Source organism: Cyprinodon tularosa, unplaced genomic scaffold (genome assembly GCF_016077235.1).
Source record: "Cyprinodon tularosa strain WSP-4 unplaced genomic scaffold, ASM1607723v1 ctg650, whole genome shotgun sequence".
Classification (NCBI taxonomy): Eukaryota; Metazoa; Chordata; class Actinopteri; order Cyprinodontiformes; family Cyprinodontidae; genus Cyprinodon; species Cyprinodon tularosa.
This window is the reverse complement of record NW_024039397.1, coordinates 42,514-65,697: the sequence shown is the minus strand read 5'-3', so window position 1 is coordinate 65,697 and position 23,184 is coordinate 42,514. Positions and strand designations below refer to the sequence as shown.

General features: G+C 41.3%; 1 protein-coding gene across 1 annotated transcript; it reads right to left on the bottom strand.

The window, feature by feature from the left end:
- Positions 1-1,200: 1,200 nt before the first annotated feature.
- Positions 1,201-11,261, bottom strand: LOC119799159. Its single transcript, XM_038308953.1, has 13 exons — positions 10,982-11,261; positions 10,647-10,786; positions 10,330-10,534; positions 10,151-10,250; positions 9,770-9,938; positions 9,519-9,660; positions 8,723-9,318; positions 6,740-6,804; positions 6,535-6,640; positions 2,292-2,345; positions 2,066-2,092; positions 1,826-1,979; positions 1,201-1,744 (listed from the first exon to the last, which is right to left on the bottom strand). The coding sequence occupies exons 1-13, from the start codon at positions 11,214-11,216 to the stop codon at positions 1,554-1,556; spliced, it is 2,184 nt and encodes a 727-aa protein (XP_038164881.1). The 5' UTR covers positions 11,217-11,261; the 3' UTR covers positions 1,201-1,553.
- Between the last annotated feature and the right edge of the window lie 11,923 nt (positions 11,262-23,184).

The window sequence follows — 23,184 nt, the reverse complement described above, 5'->3', positions numbered from 1 at the left end:
TCGAAGGATCCAGTCTAGGTAGACCGCGTCCTTGGAGGACACGTCCTAGGTTTTTGAACAGAGCCGCTGACCCCTCCTGCCTTCTTCTTCTTCTTCTATTTTTTTTAATGGCGGTTTGCAAACAACTTATAGGTGCATTACCGCCACCTTCCAGAATGGAGTATGGATCAGACAAACTATTATATTCTTCCTAAAATACCCGTTCTTCTTAGAAAATTAAAAATACTCCCAAAAACTACATCCCCAGATGACCTTTGAAACAATTCCCTTATATCTAGTTTGTTTTTATTCCCGCCTAACTCTCTACGCAACATCTCTCTTTCCTGAGTATATTTATTACATTCTAAAAAAAATATGTTGGAAAGTTTCTAATTTCCAACAAATACAACACCCTGTATTATGCCTTTTCATTATTTTAAGAGTACTATTTAATCCTGTATGTCCGAACCTTATCCTAGATATATCTTCTTCTTTTTTAATTCTATTACATATTCTTGATTCTCCAACCTTTTTTTGAATACTATAATAAAATCGAGCATTCCCTCCTTTATCCCACTGTTCTTGCCATTTCTTCTTGAAATGCATTTTTATAATATTCTTTAACTCATTTTTACTAATGTTAATGTTTAAATCAACATCCTTTTTTACAGCACTCTTAGCAAGAGAGAATGATCCACTGTGGATGATGTTTTTTTTTTCTATATGAAAATATTTTTGAATAAAGTCACTGGATTAAACTAGTGTGTAAATTCTAACTATAACTACCTTCATCTTATCTGCTCAGCGGATCACTTGATCATGCGCCTCTGTCCCAGCCTAACGGCGGTAGTTTCATCTCCTCCACCCTTCATAAAGTCCGGCTTGATGTGTGCAATTAGACTTAGACTTCTTTATTGTCATGTGCTCCTCACCTGAGCTTCCATCACCCCCATCCGGTCTCCACTGTTGTTAGGCATACCTTAATCTTATGTTTGTAATATGACTATGTAACCGAGCAATTTGTTTTTCTATGTGCTTCCTTTATTACAAAAAAAGTAAAATAAATCTAATTCTGACTGGTAAAACAAACAACTTCACTGTATGTCAGGTTTGCAAATAAAAATTCTATTGATTCATTGAGTCATTGTTCAAAAATTTTAGGAAACATTTTATTTAAACATATAAAATATTGCACGTTCTTAACTTTGCTTGTATGTCAAATTTTAAAAAAAGGTTATGAAATTGTTAAACAACGCTGTTACAGTATATTTACAATCACTTTATTGGTTCCCTCTCTTTTCAACATCTTACAGCTACAATGTAACTTTGTCTGGAATAATATTGGAACAATATTTCTATAAAAACTAAATGAATGAATGAGCTATAGCAAAAGGAACATTCAAAAAGTTACATAATATTGAAACAACTCAAAAAGAATGACTGCACAAGTTAAAAGGCAAATGTGCTTCATCAGAAATGTTTTAAAATAGAAGGTCACAGAAAAAGACAAAAAAATCAAACAATGTGTGACAACAGACATGTCTGAAAGACTGGAAAACAAACTGATGCATTGATTATTGACATTCAGGGCAGTGTCCGGGTATGGCATCACAGTAGTACCTTGGGTACTCTCCTCGTCTTCCATTGCCGGTGAAGCCCACACAGTCTTTATATTGCCGGTTGCAAGAAGAACATATTACAACCGCAAAAGGAATTCGGTTTTCTGCCTTGAATGACTGTGAAAACTTTGCCCAATTGATCTCACCTATCAATGAAAATTTTATTTCATGTAGTTGAAATCTAATTTAACATGTTTTAAGTGGAAAAAAAGAGAAAAGGTCCTTACCATCCAGCCAAGCAAAGTGAGTTTTCTTCCTGAAAAGTGGGTCAGACACAATATCTTTAAAGTACTTGCAGGTCAATGCTAAGGTGAGGTAAGCTGAGTCTCCCTGTGCAAGTACCACCTCCTGGAGAACAGCTTGAAGTACACCCCAAGGGATCTGAAAAAAAAAAAGAAAAAGTTGCATTGCAGGACTGTCATACCAAAAAAATGGCTATGACACATATGATTATGAATAAATCTTACCTGTAAGATTGGCGGTATCCTTTGTACCTGCATGGTGAAGAGCATTAAACAATAATTAACACTTTATATCTCTCAGTATCTTATCCTTTCCATCCCTAATCATATAAAAAAATGCTGTCCAAATAATAGCTTTGTTTTTTTTTTAACATTTAGGGTTTTAGTGTCATTTGCAGATAAAAATATACAAATCAAAATTACTAGTTATGTGTAAATTTTAAAAATTAACCTCAATTTGTGCCTCGGTTGCTTTGGCATAGTTGTGGTCATCAGCACACAGAGTCTGTAAAAATACAGATATTTTGTAAGTGAAAGACAAATTAGAGCCCAAATAACAACAAAATTGCTTCAACCCTTTTAATTGTTCAATTCAATTAAATTTTATTTATATAGCGCCAATTCATGAAACATGTCATCTCAAGGCACTTTACAAAGTCAAAATCAATCAGATTATACAGATTGGTCAAAAAAAATTCCTATATAAGGGAACCAGTTGATTGCATCAAAGTCTCTTCAAGCAGCATCACTCCTGAAGAAGCGTAGAGCCACAGGGAGAGTCCTCTGCATTGTCCATGGCAGTGACAGTGGAAAGACAAACTCACCATTAACGGGAAGGAAAAACCTCTAGCAGAACCAGAACCAGGCTCTGAGCACCGTCGGCAGTGTTGTGCCTGAACGCGTTCATTGAACGAAAGTTCATGAACTCGTTCATATTTTGGGCGAACGTGAACTGAACGTACTGTATTACTGCCTGATGAACGTTATTGTGAACTCGTTCATTCTGGTGTCTGTGAACGGCACACTCTCTCAGTTCAACTCCGTTCAATAGGTTGCCAGATTTCTATAGAGCCCTCCAGGCGAAACCCCGGCTAAATCACACCGTAAATAGGCCTTAACATGTAGCGGGAAAAACACCCAATCTGGCAACCCCAGCTACCAGTGTCGTAGCCTACAGCCGCGTGCGTCATCAAAACAAAATGCAGCGTGGAAGCCACAGCAGCATGGAGGCGACCGTGGATGCGACAAAACAGCAGTATGATCACTAAAAACAGTTTTATGACCAGGTGGTCAGTGGATATGAAGATGAAATCTGACGCACAGTTTCAGTGTTACAACTGATAAAATAATTGCTGTCTGTGGTTCTACAGCAGGCTATGGTGTAATTGAGCAATATATGAAAAAAAAAAAAGAACTATGAACTAGTTCATTTTTTGGAACCGTGAACTTAGTTCAAAATTTTGAATTATGAACTATGAACTGAACTAGTTCATTTTAAAATGTGTGAACTGAACTTTGAACTAGTTCACGTAGTAGGGCTGGGCAAAAAATCGATTTAATCGATTTATCGATTTTGTAGTTTAAAAAGATTTTTATTTTGCAAACTCGAGTTTTTTGTCAAAATAGTTTTTTCGGACTTTTCCGCGTTTCTTCCTTGTGGGTTACCGTAGCGCAATATTATGAGCCAGCCCCCGCCCTGCGTAAACACAGTCAAAACAACATGGCAGCGTGTAGCAGAGAACTAACGTCAAAGAAAGGCACAGGTAATTCCGTAATTTGGAACTGGTTTGGTTTTGATGCAGCAGACCAAACACAGACGAAGCCTTGCTGCAAAATTTGTTCAAGGCTGTTGCTACTGGAAGCAGCAGTACAACAAATCTTTTCCAGCACCTGAGGAATAAACATCGCGAAGAATGGGAGAAGTGCAGCCGGCTCCGTAGCGAAAATGCCTCCTCTAGCACACCTGCTAAAAAGCAAACTACACTTCCTGAGAGCTTTACAAACTGTGTGCCTTATGATAAGAAGGGAGCGCGATGGAAGGCGATTACAGAGGCGATCACGTTTTATATTGCCACAGACATGCTGCCAATTTATTCTGTCGAAAAGCGAGGCTTTAAACACATGTTGAAAGTATTAGATGCGAGGTACGATGTCCCCAGTCGTAAGTATTTCGCCGATGTAGCGCTGCCTCACCTGTACAATACAACTCGGGAAAAGATCCGCAGTGAGCTGGAGGAGATGCAGTTTTACTCAGCCACAACGGACCTGTGGTCCAGCCGGACGATGCAGCCATATCTGAGTCTGACGGTTCACTACATCAACAATAGTTGGACTCTGCGCAGCATCTGCCTTCAGACAGCGTATTTCCCTGACAACCACACTGGTGAGATAATTGCCCATGGCTTAAAAGACGCTCTCAGCTCCTGGGGACTTTTGGAGGAACGACTCGTCTGCATGACAACTGATAGTGGCACCAATATCATAAAAGCCCTTAAGGACAACAACTGGCCCAGCTTGCAGTGTTTTGGCCACAGACTCCACAATGCTATAGGTAAGAGTTGGTGTAAGAATAAATAGGTGCACATACTTGCACATTGTAAAGTATATTTCAATAATATATATATTTATATAATATATAATATAATATATTTCATAATTTAATAGCCAGAATATGTTATATATTTCAACAGGTTTACACACAGACATAAATTCATATTTACAGTTTATCTTAGTTTATTTACATAAATAAACCTGACTTTTCCATAATCTTCAATGCATTCATTATACATTATGTATTAAACTGTGTTATAGCTATTAAAATTGTGATAAAAGTACAAAACAATTTTGAAAACTCACGTAATCAAATATATAGTTTGGAGTGACAAAGTATTCTAAATATCTTTTCACGTTTATTACAGAGAATGGTGTGAAGGATCCAAGGATCGATCGGGCCATAGGGGTCTGCAAAAAAGCTGTATCAGCCTTCTCCTACAGCTGGAAAAAAAGGCGAGACATGACAGAGGTGCAGGCTGAGCTTGGACTTCCCCAGCATCTTTTGATCTCAGAATCCCCAACACGTTGGGGGTCTCGTCAAAAGATGATTGAGCGCTTTCTTGAGCAAGAGAAGGCAATAACTCGTGTCCTGGGTGCAGACAAGAAAACGCGTCATCTTGTTCCCACGTGGCAAGATTTGGAAGTATTAGAAGCCACCAACAAAGCAGTGAAACCTCTCCAGGACTTCACTGATGGACTGTCAGGGGAATCATATGTCAGTGTGTCATGCATCAAACCAGTGCTGCATTTGTTTAAAACAAGTCTCCTCCTGCCAGAGGAGGAAGATTTGGAGCTAACAAAAACAATCAAAGCTAACATCATGCGTTACCTCGAAAGTAAATACTGTGATTTGGAGAAAGAGGAACTTTTGGACATGGCCACACTTTTAGACCCGAGGTTCCGTACAAAATACATTGATGCTAGCAAACTGGAAGTTGTCAAAAAAAGAGCAGTGTCTGAGATCGCTGCTCTCTGCAACTCTACCACAGAGGAAGCTGGTCCCTCAACTGTTCAAGAGAACACCCCGGCAAAAAAGAAAATGACTCTGGGTGCCTTCTTTAAAAACAGTGCACCATCCACCACGCCACACCCACAATCTGAGAAAACAAAAATTGAGACTGAGCTTGCAACATATTTCCTTATTCCAGACATAGAGCCAGACACAGATCCTCTTGAATGGTGGAAGCTGCATCAGCCAAACTTTCCAAGGCTAAGCTTACTGGCTAAAAAATATCTTTCTATTCCAGCCACTAGTGACCCCTCAGAGAGGCTATTTAGTGTGGGTGGGGGAATAGTTACCTGCAACCGGGCCTGCCTTAAGCCAGAGGTTGTGGACAGGCTCATCTTTCTTGCAAAAAATGTTTAGAATGAGCATGCACAATGTTTCAGAGATCTAACAAGCATGTGTTTTGTTGTTATAGATAAAAGTTTACATTTGTTCACTCTTTGAGCAGGCTTTATGTCTGCCACAGGCATGTTTAATTTTTTTATATTCACACTATACTGAGAAGATTTTATTTTTTCAATTGTAATGTTATATGTTACAAAATTTGTAATTATCTGATTTCTTGAACAGAAAATTTAAGCTATTGTAAGGTTACTTGAAGTTGCACTTTTACTTAAACCTGGGTTAAAGCTTGAAATTGTTGAATGACAGAGCCTTATTTACTTCTTGTTTTGGGATTCTACGCATCTTGACTCTTGAGTAGAATCATAGCAATAAAGTTGCACTTTTGACACTATATCTGATGTCTTCAGTCATTTTTAAGTGCATTGAAAAAAAAAAATCGAAAATCGAATCGAAACTCGAATTTTTCTTTAAAAATCGAAGATTTTTTTTTTTGGGCAAAATCGCCCAGCCCTATCACGTAGAAAGAGAACTTTCCCAACACTGACCGTCGGACCTTAGCACTGTGACCCTCTGCCTGAAAAGGGAAGTAGCTGCATTATATGCAGGCTGTCAGTTAAGCTTTTACATTTCAATAATTCCAGAAAACAAGTGTGCAAATCTGTAACAAAAATTATTTTAGATACACAGTCAATTTAAAATTGTTGATAAAGCTAACACAGCTGTTGACGAGGTCCATCACAGAATTAGACAATGTGAAAACTATATTGATCAATTATTCCACACCACTAACCTCAGATTCCTGGTTGCGCCTTCTCTTGAGCCTGAACACTGGAGTATAATTTCCATTCAACATCGTCTGGCACTCTGCTGTCCAATTTGCAAAGACCTGGCCATGTCTGCAAATGAAAATGTACTGTTACACTAAAGGAAATCATAGTAGTATATGGGCTATCTACCAAAAGGCAAGACATGGCCATGTGGAAAAGATGACATACCTGTCAAGGGATTTGTTCTCCAGTATCAACAGACACCACAACCTCCGCAAGACTGACATGTCATGCTGAAATTCAAAATGTTAAGTGTCAGTAAACAATAAAAGAACCAGGTTTTAATAGTGTCCTGTTAAAATACTGTACCCCTTTTTCCTGATCATGGTGCAAAGCCAAAGACCAGCATGATCTCTTTGCCTCTATCGATGCTACAGTCATGAGAACCGCACAGTGAGGCCCACATGGCATGCCTGTTGTTCAAGTGATATAGAAAAACAAAATATGATAACGCCTATGAATCAGACATAGACTATTCATGTGCTCCCTAAACATACCTGCTTTAACAGGGTCCACATTGGTTTTCACCTCATGTGTATGGTCATCAGGCAGATACTGAACACCTAAGATATGTTAAGAAAGTGGAAAACAAAAGTCAAAACTCAGATTAACGAAACTACACAAAAGACTCATTCAGTATCATACACTTTCAATCATTACAATACATAAGTACCAGCTTCAAGGGTGCCCGCCTCAGTCAATCGGTCTTGATTTGTGGATATGTCTGTAGATGGTGAACCTTTTATAATGAAATAACACAAAGTAAACAGAACCAGCATTCAGTGTTCAGCTTGGGTGCAGAAGGATATTGCACATGCACAGTATTATTCATACACTATATTGCCAAAAGTATTTGCTCACCTGCCTTGACTCACATATGAGCTTAAGTGACATCCCGTTCCTAATCCATAGGGTTCAATATGACGTCGGTCCACCCTTTGCAGCTAGAACAGCTTCAACTCTTCTGGGAAGGCTGTCCACAAGGTTTAGGAGTGTGTTTATGGGAATTTTTGACCATTCTTCCAGAAGCGCATTTGTGAGGTCGCACACTGATGTTGGACGAGAAGGCCTGGCTCTCAGTCTCCGCTCTAATTCATCCCAAAGGTGTTCTATCGGGTTGAGGTCAGGACTCTGTGCAGGCCAGTCAAGTTCATCCACACCAGACTCTGTCATCCATGTCTTTATGGACCTTGCTTTGTGCACTGGTGCACAGTCATGTTGGAAGAGGAAGGGGCCAGCTCCAAACTGTTCCCACAAAGTTGGGAGCATGGAATTGTCCAAAATGTCTTGGTATGCTGAAGCATTCAGAGTTCCTTTCACTGGAACTAAGGGGCCAAGCCCAGCTCCTGAAAAACAACCCCACACCATAATCCCCCCTCCACCAAACTTTACACTTGGCACAATGCAGTCAGACAAGTACCGTTCTCCTGGCAACCGCCAAACCCAGACCCGTCCATCAGATTGCCAGATGGAGAAGCGCGATTCGTCACTCCAGAGAACGCGTCTCCACTGCTCTAGAGTCCAGTGGCGGCGTGCTTTACACCACCGCATCCGACGCTTTGCATTGCACTTGGTGATGTATGGCTTGGATGCAGCTGCTCGACCATGGAAACCCATTCCATGAAGCTCTCTGCGCACTGTTCTTGAGCTAATCTGAAGGCCACATGAAGTTTGGAGGTCTGTAGTGATTGACTCTGCAGAAAGTTGGCGACCTCTTCGCACTATGCGCGTCAGCATCCGCTGACCCCGCTCCGTCAGTTTACGTGGCCTACCACTTCGTGGCTGAGTTGCTGTCGTTCCCAAACACTTCCATTTTCTTATAATACAGCTGACAGTTGACTGTGGAATATTTAGGAGCGAGGAAATTTCACGACTGGATTTGTTGCACAGGTGGCATCCTATCACAGTTCCACGCTGGAATTCACTGAGCTCCTGAGAGCGACCCATTCTTTCACAAATGTTTGTAAAAACAGTCTGCATGCCTAGGTGCTTGAATTTATACACCTGTGGCCATGGAAGTGATTGGAACACCTGATTCCAATAATTTGGATGGGTGAGCAAATACTTTTGGCAATATAGTGTATCTTCAAACAATTTCTATAACTTCATAAACATACCTAACACTGCTTAACCATAAGAATTTAGTGTTACTTCCTGGCCAAGTGTCTTCTTCAAGTTGTCCATAACAGCAGCATTTTTTAGGCAGTTGTAGTGGTGTAGAATGTTCCGCATTAGGAACACATGTGAGGATGGCGTCATCATGTTGAGAAAATGATTATTTCGCCTCATCCCTGAAAACAGCTGTTCGGCTGTCTGACTGTTGACCCAGCCACAGATCTCTGGACAAAGTTCCACTTTTCGCAGGACGTCACGCTTATCCTTTGTGTTGTCCTCATGAAAACGATCATACAAGGCGTAATGAGCGGACGATCCAGTGAGAGGATGTCCATCTGGGTCTGGCACCTTGTGTTTTAACCATGGCAAGTTCACCTTTAGTTCACCTTTAGCTGCCTGTGCAATATTGCCATCAGTGGCTTCACACAACCTGCCACCATGCGGCCAAAACGTTTGTGGCACTCTTTGGTTGGTGTGGGTTGCCAAACCAGGGGCAGAATCATACAGTGTGATGTTTGGAAAGTGTTTGAAGGACAGAAGAATGTCAGCATAATCACGTGGACTTTCTGCTCTGATATTGAATTTTACGGCATAGACCACAGCACAAGGGCAGGTTACTACTGCCCATCCACCTATGAGAAGGCCAAAAAGACAGAAGGAAAGAATAAAAGTGAAAAAAACCTTGTATAGGTTAATCAAATTTGCACACACACAGAGAACGTCTTAATATTATTATCAGTGTCATAAAATGGCCCTAAAACATAAAACAACGCATAAACAGTGCAAGTAGTGTGCATGTAAATTTACTTATTTGCCAGAAAGTTGTAGATACCTGAAGCTCCCCAAATCTGAGAGAAGACCTTGTCATAGCTGTCTCTGTTCTTCATTTCTTGCTGAAGCCTGCTTACAATGTCCATTCGTGAACCTCGGGGGTCCACACCACACTGACCACACAAGCTTCGTAGATCTGCCATCTATAAAACACAAATTATATACACACCATATTGTAGCTAGCATCAGTCACAGTGAACAGAAGTCATTGTCAGCCAAAGCTTAGGTGCAGGTAAAGTACAGCTTTCATACCTTGACTTTGAAAAGGTCGTCTGTGAGTCGGTCCTCTGTGACCGTCAGCTCCAACTCTTCCACAGGACTGTGTGGGGAATGCATTTTTTGGTATTCTGTATTGAATACGACATTGCCACTCCTGGTGTGGGGCCCTATCCAAGGATGACAAAGGGGTTTTCCTTGTTGCCTATGGGGGTGGGGCGGTTTGGGGATTTAGAGAGAGCACAGACATGATATTTGATAATAAATAAGGAAATGTCTCATTCCTATTTACAAGAAGACTATTGTTCAGCCAAGTCACCAAATCTGGCATTATGTAAATGAAAAAATAATGCTGCTGTTTTGGCGCATGACTACACTTTACGTTGGAAAAAGCAATAGTTTGTATACTCACTAGACACCAATCCCCGGGAAATCACTTCCATTTGCACCTTCTGCCAGAACTCTTCAGCATTCACCCTGCCATCAAAATCTGCTGGTGGTTCCTCTATATCGCTCACTTTCAAGAACAGTACAGTCATGACATAATCTGTACAAGACAAATATAATGTGCTTTAGAAACAGACACAAACACTTACCAGGCATGCTAAACACTCCTTTCTTGTGAAGATCCATAACCACAGTCACAGGATGATAGCCACATGACACGCATGCAAATGTGTAACTGTGGTCACACAAGGCCTCAAACGTCATATAAGCCTGAAGAATCTTCTGAGCTGATGGGAAACGTTTGCCCGATGTTTTCTCCGGTACCTCAACGACGCTACCAACAGCCTGGTGAGTCTGCAGAATCATTAACATTACATATAAATTTACTATGTGTTCTCGGCAAAATAGTCAAAATTAAAATGTTTCATATTGGCTATATCCAAGACAAAGGGGATTATTTGCCTACCTGAAGACTGTTTTGCAGGAAAAGGCAAAGGTGTATTGACAGTAGTGTATGGTTGTCAAAGTTGTGGACACCATCAGACCATTCCTGGTATCGGTAAACCAGGCCACACTTGTAGCACCACTTGGTATATAATGAAATTCCTGTGCATAATAATTGATGTATTAAATTTGAAAGAGTGTAGTTTTTTGTAGTACTTTAGTATGAAGTAAAATTACATTGAATTTACTATTTCCATTGAATTGGATAAGGTAAAGATGAAGCGGCAGAATGTCAAACATGCACTGCTATACAACATGCACAAACAAACACAGATACAGTATACAAGAAGGACCTACCTTCAAAGACATCTGTAAGGCTCACTATCTTTGCCTTTGAGGTGATTAGAGCTGGTTCACTCAGCATAGTGTGTTCTGGGCAATGACGGCAGAAGGTCTCTGATGGGACCAAAGCAGACGGGAATGTCTTTGTGTGGACTGCCTCACGTGGAAGTGGAACTGGGATTTTTTTTATTTTTGAAGATGTCCTGAACCATGTCCACAAGAGTTTGGCCTGTTGGTGGATAATGTGCATCGTCCTTCTCCAGCTCTTCACCTTCCATTTCTGCGCTCTACAGCAACATTCCTTGGTCTGCCTCAACACATTTAGCCCTCCTAAAAAGTGACTGCTCAGTTTGAAATAGATGCCACTTGGCCACGTACTTATGAATGCAAGACTGCCGTGGCTTTGCACATGGACAGTGCCAAGTTATCTTTTTGCAGTCAAAGCTGACCATCACACGACCAAGTCTGCTGTAGTACGTTATAGACGGCTCAAACACAGAGATAAATCTCTTAGAAGGAGGGCCTGAGAAGTTAACTTTGCAGGAGAGCGGCATTACAGCCTCAATGGCAGCCTTTTGCCGTGCCAGACACTGGTCTTTCCTGTCCCGCCCAAACCATTTCTCTGAGACCATCTGCTCTAGCACTTCCTCGGAAAGAGGAGAATCCAGTTGTGCCGCCGGAGGGCAATAGCAAATAGACTGGATATGTGGACATTCAAAAGATCTCAAATTGGAGCTTGCAGCACAATTCATATTAATTTTGCACACATCCAATTCACAGCACGTCATCTGATTTTCCCCCCATGTCCTCTTTATTACGTGAATTGGTGTGCTTGATGATGTAAATGACTTGGCAACAGCAAAAACACCATTGTCAAAATCAATGCACTGGCAGCACAGGTGGTGTTGAGCGGTTATGTCAGGTTTTACTACAGTGTGGCGTCTCTGCAGGTGCACCCGTAAATTGCGCCTGTTCAACTTCAATCCACAGTGTGGACATACCACTGACTCTTTGGCCTTGCAAATTGGCGGTGGTGGAGGAGGCAATGGCACTCGCAGGGAGAATGAGCCAGGTGCTGCAGAGGCTAGGGAATTTGACAAGGTGAAAGGAGCTGAAGACTGTGGTGAGGCCGAAAGCACCGTTGAATGAGGCAAGGGGGCGGGCGGTGGAGCTGGAGACTGTGATGAGGCTGAAAGCACCATTGAATGAGGCAAGGGGGCGGGGGGTGGAGGTGGAGAATGTGATGAGGCTGAAAGCACCGTTGAATGAGGCAAGGGGGCAGGGAGTGGAGGTGGAGACTGTGGTGAGGCTGAAAGCGCTGCTGAATGAGGCAAGGGAGCTGGAGACAGATGCCCCTTCAAGTGAATCTCAAATTGGTCCTTCCGTATAATGGTGTTGATGCAGTGCGGGCAATGAAAATGTGCAAACTTTCTGCACGGCCTACTGCATTTACAGATGGTAAATCCTGTAAAGAAAAAAACTAATGTTATACATACATCTGAAAGGCCAGCTATTCCAACATGTAGGAGATATTTCACCATAGTTGCCATAAACATACAAAATTCCATTCATACAGACTTTACCTTTGTGCTTCACTGCTAGCTTCAAGTGATTTTGCAAATGAATATCCATCTGGTATGTTTGCACGTGAACATACAGCATGGGCATTCATACAGTCCATCCCTCTGAAAAGACCGAAGGTCCAGGGCACCTTCCAAATGGGTAGGGTGCTGAGAAAAAAAAGAAATGTATTTCTTGTTTCATTTTACCTTTAACAATCTTTTCTGTTGCACTTTTTACATACCTGCAACTACAATGTAGTACTTTCACTCTTTACAAAGCTCTTTCATTTTTGGTTAAACAATCTGATTGACCATTTTGTCCCTTTAAACTTTATTTAATTCGTCCCGTGGACACATTTTAATGAAATGATTAACCTAAATTTGCCTGTCATTTTTCTGTTCTCATGGTGGCAGGCATCTTAAACCCATTCATATTTAGCCTAACGATATACAAAACTACAAAAAAAAGGCTTTTAAACTACATAAAATTGCCATATTTTTACAAATTTATCAAAATGACTCGTCGCCATGTTGCGCAGGTCAGTGTTGACCACAATGTTTCCTTCAAAGTCTAGATTATCCTCAATTTCCTAACGAGATTGTCATTCGTTACAAATTATAATAATAATAATAATAATAATACAACCTTTCATGCATGTTAATCAAAATAAAAAAACACATTCAAGTCAGTTTGTCACCACGTCAATACAACTCTTTTGCAAGAAATTCCAATCCTTGACTATGGCAATGCAAACTAGCTGCTAACATGTAACAACACGGCCAGTTATTTTTAAGAATGTTATATATCTGTGACTAATTACATTAAAGAAAAAACTTACAGCCATTGAAAACGTATTTTTACGACGAATAATTCAGCCGCGACTTTTCTTCTCTCTTCATGTGCTTCCCCATAGACATAATATGAGTAGACCCCGCATTGGCTTTCGCGGCGCAGGAATTACGGCCGCCATATTGGGGCGGTCGACCTGGTAGTCAAACCTGCTGATTCAAGCTGAACACACTAATGATGCCTCAGCACTGTGCCGCGTATTTTTGTTTAAATTGACGGACTATTGACGTCAGGGCTCGAGGGATAACTTTTCACAATTAAGATGAAAACATATCTTTACATATATCTTATATATATATCTTCATATATATGTCTATGTGCGTCCCTCCCCTGTTACGTCAGCATTTCCAATATGGCTGTGCTTGATGTGGGCGGAGCTTGATGTCAAGCCCCGCCTTCCCGCAGGCTGCAGCGGGATGCTTCTCCGTTTTTAAACCAGTCGGCCTTCCATAGCTCAGACGCGCTGCGCCTGCTGCTCAAAACGCGCCGCAGGACCTTTTGCTGCGCCTTGACGCGCGTCAACCATTGACTTTGCATGTAAACTCGCTGCTTCTGTCGCGCCAGCTGCGTCCAGTGTGAACGCAGCATTATGGCTTAATGGTCCACCCTTCCCGACCCACTACGTAGTTTGGGATGGTCCTTGATATGGTGGACCCTCTGCGGGAACCTTAAAACAAAGGGTTAGTGCTTAGAGGTAGTGTTAAGAGGACAGTTTGAGATTGGTCCATTTAATAGTAATACGAAGGGCTGCTCTTTTCCAACCTAGAATGGTTACACCTAATATCACCTGCAGGTGGCAATAAGGCAAAGGCTTTAGCTTTGACTGATCAAGCCAACCTCTAATAAAGAATTTCAAGCTCTTGCCTTGCGTGGCCAGTGGGGGGGACAGATCGGAGTCACTATAAATCTGGCGGGGAGACATGCCCCTCCCTGTCCACATTGCCATCTGCACTCATGAAACACACACAACTTTTTAGGATATGAAAGTATCTTGGCTTTTTTACTGTATTTGATTCAGCTCAAAATGTTTGACTCAAACAAGTAATAAGATTGCTTTTAGCGAATGCGGTTACCATTTATTAAGATCACCTAGTTAAGCTATCATATGAGGTTTTTTCATGGTTGACAGGAAAGAAGGAATTGGCAACAGTTGCAAGTGTCCCTATTAAACGAAATAGGTCACATAACAGAATCTTCAAACATTTGTTCATTAGTTTTCACTTCTATAGCACATTTAATCAGTTCATAGCAGGGACAGGAGTGTATGTGTGCATGGGTGCGGCCATGTTTTTGTTACCTAGTGGGGACAATTACCCAGTAATAAGCCACATTTTGGGGACTTATAGGTATTTGTGGGACCAACGACTGGTCTCCACAAGGAAAGGTTTTCTTCTTGGGACGGGAGTTGGGTTTAGGACTATGGTAAATGTTGAGATTAGGTTAGGTTTAGATATGTCTTGTTAATGGTTAGTGTTAGGATATAGAAATAAGTAGGAAATGAATGGAAACATGCAGTGTTGGGAAAGTTCTCTTTCTACGTGAACTAGTTCAAAGTTCAGTTCACACATTTTAAAATGAACTAGTTCAGTTCATAGTTCATAATTCAAAACCAAAAAATGAACTAGTTCATAGTTCTTTTTTTTTTTTCATATATTGCTCAATTACACCATAGCCTACTGTAGAACCACAGACAGCCATTATTTTATCAGTTGTAACTCTGAAACTGTGCGTCAGATTTCATCTTCATATCCAGTTTTGAATCCTTATCCAACCAGGGTTTACATTAGCATTGAGGGGACAGATTTCCCCATTGTTGCTTTAATACTTTGTTGCTGTCCATTCACTTCACACTAGTAGCAGCTGCAGCTTTCACTCCTACAGTATATTCTCAAAAACATCAGGAAAAATGTGCTGCTTGAATGGTCTTTTTTATGAGTAATTATTAAAAGAAAAATAGGAAAGTAGTCTTTAAGGTGCAAATGTTTTTTTTTATTTAAATAATTTTTTCCATTTGAGATTCCATTTCAATACATACTAAAAAGGAATACTGGAATCCTGGAAAATTATATCAGGCAGGTTTAACAAACAAGTTACATGGATAGTAAAACCCTCAAGAACAGGGGTCTTCTATGTTTTCCAGACCAAGGACCCCCAAACTGATGGCGAGATGGAGCGGGGACCCCCTAACTATATATATTGTATGAAATTGTGTCCTATAGTCACTCTATTACAGATGGAGTAATGTAAAGAAATTAATTTCTCCCTGGGATTATTAAAGTTTTTCTGATTCTGATTCCTGGTTGTTGTGAAGGAAACGGTGCCCAGCTTGAAAGAGCTCCTGTGTGTCGCTGAATGTGTGCATTGATGACTGAAAGACATCTTTTGTCTCCATTTATCTGTTTACTACAGTGTGTTGATTTCATGTTAATGAGTATTTAAAGACATTTCAATTAGTGGGGGAAAAAATTGCAGGGGGGGAATATAAAAATATCCACTAACCATGCAGACCCTCATGCAGTACCTCCGTAGACCCCCTAGGGGTCGCGGATCCCCTGTTGAAGACCTCCGCTCAAGAACATTTTACTAACACAAACTGAGGGACCAGGCTGAGGTAGGAATTTAAGGTTACTGAAGTGCGGATTTTTTTACTGAAAGCCGGCGGGCAAACTTGTTGCCATCATCCTTACCGACCACCTGGTCATAAAACTGTTTTAAGTGATCATACTGCTGCTTTGTCGCCTACATGCTGCTGTGGCTTCCACGCTGCATTTTGTTTTGATGACGCACGCGGCTGTAGGCTACGACGCTGGTAGCTGGTGTTGCCAGATTGGGTGTTTTTCCCGCTACATATTAAGGCCTGTTTACGGTGTGATTTAGCTGGGGTTTCGCCTGGAGGGCTCTATAGAAATCTGGCAACCTATTGAACGGAGCTGAACTGAGAGAGCGTGCCGTTCACAGACACCAGAATGAACGAGTTCCCAATAACGTTCATCAGGCAATAATGCAGTACGTTCAGTTCACGTTCGCCCAAAATATGAACGAGTTCATGAACTTTCGTTCAATGAACGTGTTCAGGCACAACACTGGAAACATGTGCATGTCTATGTGGCCTTGTTGTTACTGCATGGTGGGGACAGTGGGTCTAGATACAGCCAAGGTGGTGAGGAAGTGGGGGGCTGGGGGAAAGTTTGTGCGACATCTGCAATATAATAGTACATTCATACCGCGTGGGGGCCACAAAAGTTTTGGTTGATTAGACTTTTTTTTATATTCCCCCCTGCAATTTTTTTCCATTAATTGAAATGTATAATATTTCATTATATTTCAAAGATGGCGGCTGCGTGAGTGTTTTGTGTTGCAGACTGCTCTGCCAAACAAACTTTTTTCGAAAGATATGGCCTTCAATTATCTCTAATTACTGAAACATGTTGTAGAACTTAAAGTTATATGAAAATTGCAGCCGACTTTTTGTTTCAAGAAACGTTCTGACGCTTTAGCAAGCCCTAAGATGCAGTCAGGTGCAAATGAAGTTCTCCTGGACGCGCTCCAGCAATTAAAGTCCGAAATGGTGCGTCATTTTGATGCAAGAATGGACACTGTCCAGAGTAACTTGGAAACAATAAAGCTCTCGCTTTCAAATCTAGGAGAGCATGTCTCGCAGCTTGAGCAGAGAGTTAGCAGCAACGAGGACAACATCTCTGATTATGGGAAACGAATGGAAGTATTAGAAAAGGAAAACGCATACCTGCGCGCCAAGCTGGATGATATCGAAAACCGAAGCCGGGCTTACAATCTTCGCTTTGTCCACGTTCCGGAAAAATCGGAGGGAAAGGATACTCGTGGATTTATCTCCAACCTGATTGTTCACCTCTTCGGGAGTGAAAACTTCCCTACACCCCCGGCCATTGAGAAGGCCCATCGCTCCCCTGCGCAACAGCAACCCAAGGTGAAGGCGCAGCGCTCCGAGGCGCAGCAAGCAAAGAAGGGGGCAAATCACCATCCAACACAGCAAACACAGGACAACATCAAGCCAAGAGTGATCATGGTGAGATTTCTCAGTCTTCAGGACAGAGAGAAAGTCCTTCGACTGGCCCGAGAAAAGCAACAACTTGTGTACAATGGTGAGCGGATTCATAGATTTCCCGACTTCAGTGCGGCTGTGATCAACAAACGGCGTGAATTCGATGACATTAAAAAACAGCTTAAGCAACGCAAACTGGATTATCACATGACTTTCCCTGCTATACTTGTAGTCGATATCAACGGGAAACCTGTGCAGTTTAAAACACCCAACGCTGCGCTTCAGTTTCTGCAGAAAATTGGAAATGCTGACTGACTCAATTTTGAGTTTAGCCTATTGTATATGAGTTCAGAAGATGCTGCAATTGTTTCATACCTTTTTTCCCCTTCTTCTGTTTCTTTTCTTTTTTTTTTTTTTTTTTTTCTCTTTGAAGGCAATGAATGATATGGAAAATTGAATACTCGTGAAAGACACTCCTTAATTGTCCCTTTGCTCAAAACTGAGATACTTTGCATTTGGTATGATAAGCAGCCCTCTGTTGGCCTATTATTGGATTGCACATTTATATGCTGTTTTGGTGCGCCCTACAACGGGCCTTTCTCTGTTTTAGTTATGATAGATGCTGCCTTTTGTGGACTTAATGGGAAATTAAGAAGTAAAAGAATAATCATAATATTTTGTGTATGCTGGCAGATAGTCTACTTTCTTTTTCGGTCAAGGCCATATATGTGTGTTTGTGTGTGTGGTGAGATATGTGTGTATGTGTGTGTTGCTCTTCTATCCTACGCTGTGTCCTGCTCTCTCTTATTTGGTTCTATTTGAATATGGGTAAAGGTTTATTTATCATTCACTTAAATATCAGGAGCTTACCTCACAAAATTGATCTCCTAAGAGCTTGGCTTTCTTATAACAAACCTGCTGTCATTACTGTTTCTGAAACTTGGTTACAAAATAAAATATGTGATGCTGAAATAAGCCTAGAGGGTTACACCCTATATCGAGCAGATAGAGGCAGTCGTGGTGGAGGTGTTGCTACCTATATATCTTCTACTTTGACCTCAGAGGTTGTTAATCCAAATGAAAGCCCATTGCACTTTGAGTGCCTCTTTGTGAGACTACGTTTTGATCATAAACAACTGATTATTGGAAATATCTACAGGCCTCCTAACTCTCCTTCCGAATCTATTAATAATATTCTTGCCACTATTAATTCACTTAATTGTTCTGATGAACTTATTGTTCTGGGTGATTTTAACCGAAACTGGCTCGACAGGTCTTCAGCTAAGGAGAAGAGTTTATTGGAAAGCCTGCATCTCACTCAGATAATACAGGAACCCACAAGAGTGGCTGGGAGTTCCAGATCTCTCTTAGATTGGATCTTGGTCACTCATCCCAACAGAATAGCTGATTCTGGTATTTTATCAGATTGCTTCAGTGACCACTCGGTTATCTTCTGTGTATGGAAAATAAGATTGCCACGATTGCCATCTAAAATAATTAAAGTAAGACAACATAAAAACTTTACTGAAGATTCCTTTATTAATGATTTGCTAAATATCAATTGGCCTAGGTTAGAACTTATTCCTTATGTTGAGGATGCTTGGACTTTTTTTCATACTGAGGTACACAATGTGATTGACAAGCATGCACCATGGGTATCGGTGAAATGCTATCTATTTAATTTATCCATATCCACATCTGAAGTTCCAGCCATGTGGAAGTATGCTAGAGTAACACCTATACATAAAAGTGGTGATCCACTTGACCCAAATAACTATAGACCAATTTCAATTATTAATACTGTGGCAAAAATATTTGAAAAAATTATTTTTAAGCGATTGTTTAAATATGTCAATGACTTCTCTGTCCTTTCTGAGATGCAATCAGGTTTCAGACCAAACTACTCTACCACTACTGCCCTTACAAAGTTTGTCAATGATGTTACATCCTCTTTAGACAATAACATGCCTACTGGAGCAATATTTATAGATCTCACCAAGGCTTTTGATTTGGTCAATCACTATTTACTTCTTGACAAACTGCATGGTATCGGTCTGTGTAAGCAGTGCCTTTTTTGGTTTAATTCTTATCTTCATTTAAGACGTCAGTCTGTGGCTTTCAATGGCTGTCTTTCTCAGTACACAGTTATGGAAAATGAAGTTCCGCAAGGTTCATGCTTAGGTCCTCTGTTGTTCTCTATATTCATAAATGACCTTCCAAAAGTATGCTCAAACTGTAATATCCTGCTGTATGCTGACGATACAGTTATTTACTGTGCTAAACCTGACATTAGTTTGATTGAGTCTTCATTGCAATCAGACTTTGATGATATTCAGAAGTGGTTTACAGCTAATGGGCTCATACTTAATAAGACTAAGTCTTACAGTATGCTTTTCGACAACAGGACAACCCGTTTTAAGCAAGATCATACTCTGTCAATAAGGTTTCTGGATGATACTCTTATGGAGAATGTGGAAGAATTTAAATATTTGGGCCTACTGCTTGACTCCAATCTTTCCTTCAAGTCACATATTGACTCCGTTGTCAAGAAAATTAATTTCAATCTTAGACTCTTATATCGCTCTATAAATTGTTTCACTCAACAGATCAGATTACGAATTGTAACACAGCTTTTATTTCCAATCCTTGATTACGCTGACATTGTGTATATGAATACAACAGAATCACACCTTAAATCTCTAAATGTTGTTTTCAACAGTCTCTGTCGATTTGTGTTGAGATGCCCATACCTTACCCACCATTGTCACATGTATCAGCAACTTAACCTCTTATCACCTAAGACTAGACGGCAGTTACACTGGTTTCAGTTTATTTATAAATGTTTTTTCTTTAATTATCCATCCTATTTACAAAACCATTTGAATCCATATAGGTCTACTTATGGACTTAGACATCTTGATCATTTGTTCTTTTCTGTTCCAAGCATATCTAAAGAAATAGGAAGACGTGCCTTCAGATTTAAAGCCGCTTCTGACTGGAATAGCTTACCCAGATCATTGAGATCAATTTCATCTTTTCCTCACTTTAAATCATCCTTATTAAGTTTTCTGCATTCAAGTGACCAGTGCACCTGCTTTCCTGGCCATGGTCCTTAAAACAAAACAAAACAAAAAGTTATGTACCTGCTGCTGTACCTATATTCATCTGTGCGGTTGTGCATATATACATGCTTATTTTTCCTTCTTATCTTTTTTATTTATTTAACTGATTTTCCAATTGTGGGTTTTCTCCTGAGTACTTTACTTGTCTTTTATTCTTATTTTATTTCTGCTTAGTGTTCTATATATATAGATACATATATTTTCTATTTGTTTGTTTACCTGCATAAATATATTTGTGTAGAGATGTTGGACTGTTTAGCTTGTAGCGATGAAGAGCTTTGGTATGGATGTGTGACTGTGTGTATTGTTTGTCTCTGTTGTTCTTGGGACCCCCTCGAAAACGAGATGGATCATCTCAAGGGGCTATCCCTTAATAAAAGAATTGAATTGAATTTAAATAAACATTAACATTAATTCAACACACTGTAGTCAGCAGATAAATGGAGGCAGAAGATGTCTTTCAGTCATCAATCTACACATTCAGCGACACACAGGAGCTCTTTCAAGCTGGGCACCGTTTCATTCACAACACCTGTCCCATCAACCAGGAATCAGAAATACTTTAGTACTGCCAGGGTCAAACTACTTTAGTTACATTACTCCATCTGTAATAAAGTGACTATAGGACCAATTTGATATAACACAATTTCATACTATGTATAATTAGGGGGTCCCCGCTCCATCTCACCATCAGTTAGCCTGGAATACGTTGAAGACCCCTGGCTATAACATATCTCTGATACAATGTAGTAATCTGTAATAATATATTTTAAAAATAAAACTGATTCTGATTTATGTTTAGAATGAAACAATAAAAATGTAATATTGTAACCGAGCGTTTTGGGTCCGTATTACGTACTTTATAGGCAATAACGGGACAAGAGACGGGTCGGAGTTTTCGGCGGTAGCCCCGCTTCCGGTTTTATTTCTTCTTCGTCTCTCAACACATAACCACAAACTCACAAGCTCCCCCTGCCGTACACCCGGCGAACTTTCGCTCCCCGGCAACAGGGATGGACACCACTTTAACATACAGACATAGAACAGTCTGTTACACACGTCCCCCCCTCAACAAGAAACGTCCCCGTTTCACCTGAAAAGCACCTGAAATGTAACCCTTCCAAAGAGAGGTAACAAAATAACAAAACAAACAAAAAAAATTCAACCTTACCACACAGTTAGGTACACCATGTAATTACAAACATGAAAGGAACAGAGCAGAACAAAAGCCTTAAACAGACCGCTCATGTCTCTCAAGTAACCCCTCCCACCAAGTGGAACTTATGTCAACAAAAAAACAAAAAAAAAAAAACAAACAAAAACTAGAACTTCAAAACCTAAGAAAGTCCTGCAAATAGGATGGAGGCCTCACCAATCGCCCCCTGCGAGACCGCCCAACCTGGGACTCAGGCAAGTCCCCACACAGTCCATTGTCCACCTCACCAGTCTGAGATTGATCTCCGTTCTGGGGAAGGGAAGCCTCGACCCCAAGAGGAGAATTCACAGCAGCTGGAGCCGGAACAGCCTGTGCAGGCAATGGCAGAGTGTACGGTTTCAGTCTGTCATGATGAACCACTTGGACTCGCTCCATTGGATCGAGGGCGTTGACGAGGCGATACGTGAGCGCAGACTCCCCACCAGAAACCAACACTTGCACGACCCGATATGGACCCTTCCAGTGCGGCGCCAGCTTCATACGGCTCTCCGTGGGGTTACTGATCCACACCAGCGCACCTACCACATAGGGGCGATGACAGCTACCCTGGTCATAGTACAGTTTCTGTCTTTCCTGAGCTTCAGCCGAGTTAAGCCTGGCAGCGCTGAATGCTGACCCCAGTCGCTCTGCAATGACGGAGGCATAATCCATCAAAGATCCAGTACCCCAGGAGTCGGGCGCATTAGCGGGCACTAGCACATCCGCTGGAACACGGGCCTCACGTCCATGCATGAGAAAAAATGGAGTAAACTGGGTGGTGGCATGCTTAGAGGTGTTGTATGCGAAAGCAACATGCTTCACATACGTGTCCCACTCACCGCCATGAGAAAGCAACAGCTTGGCCAGCTGATCGATCAAAGTCCGGTTGTGGCGCTCCACCATGCCATCCGATTTGGGATTATACGCAGTGGTACGGGTTTTCTTAATCCCCAGCAGCTGGCAGAGGATCTGGATCACTTCCGCCTCGAACTGACGGCCCTGATCACTATGCAGGATTTCGGGAACCCCATGCACCAATACATAATCCTCAAACAGGCAGCGTGCCACTGAAGGCGCTGTCTGGTTAGGCAACGCATATAGGGAAACAAACTTAGTAAAGTAGTCCTCTACCACTAAAATATACCTGTTCCCCCGGGATGTTATGGGCAGCTCCAAGATATCTGCGGCTACCCGCTGCAAAGGCCGGCATACTTGGGCCTCTCCCATAGGGGCCTTGGACCCTGGGACCGGCCTCCTGCGAGTCTGACAGGCCAAACATTGCTCACACCACTGCCTTATGTCCCTCAACATGAAGGGCCAGTAGCAGGACTTTCTGGCCTTTTCCCACACACGTTCTGCTGAGAAATGTGCAGCAGCTGGCCCCCCATGCAACTGTTGAAGGAGTTCCGGCACCAGGGATGCAGGGACAACAGTCTGAATCTGCTTCTGTCCGGTGTTGTCAGTGAAC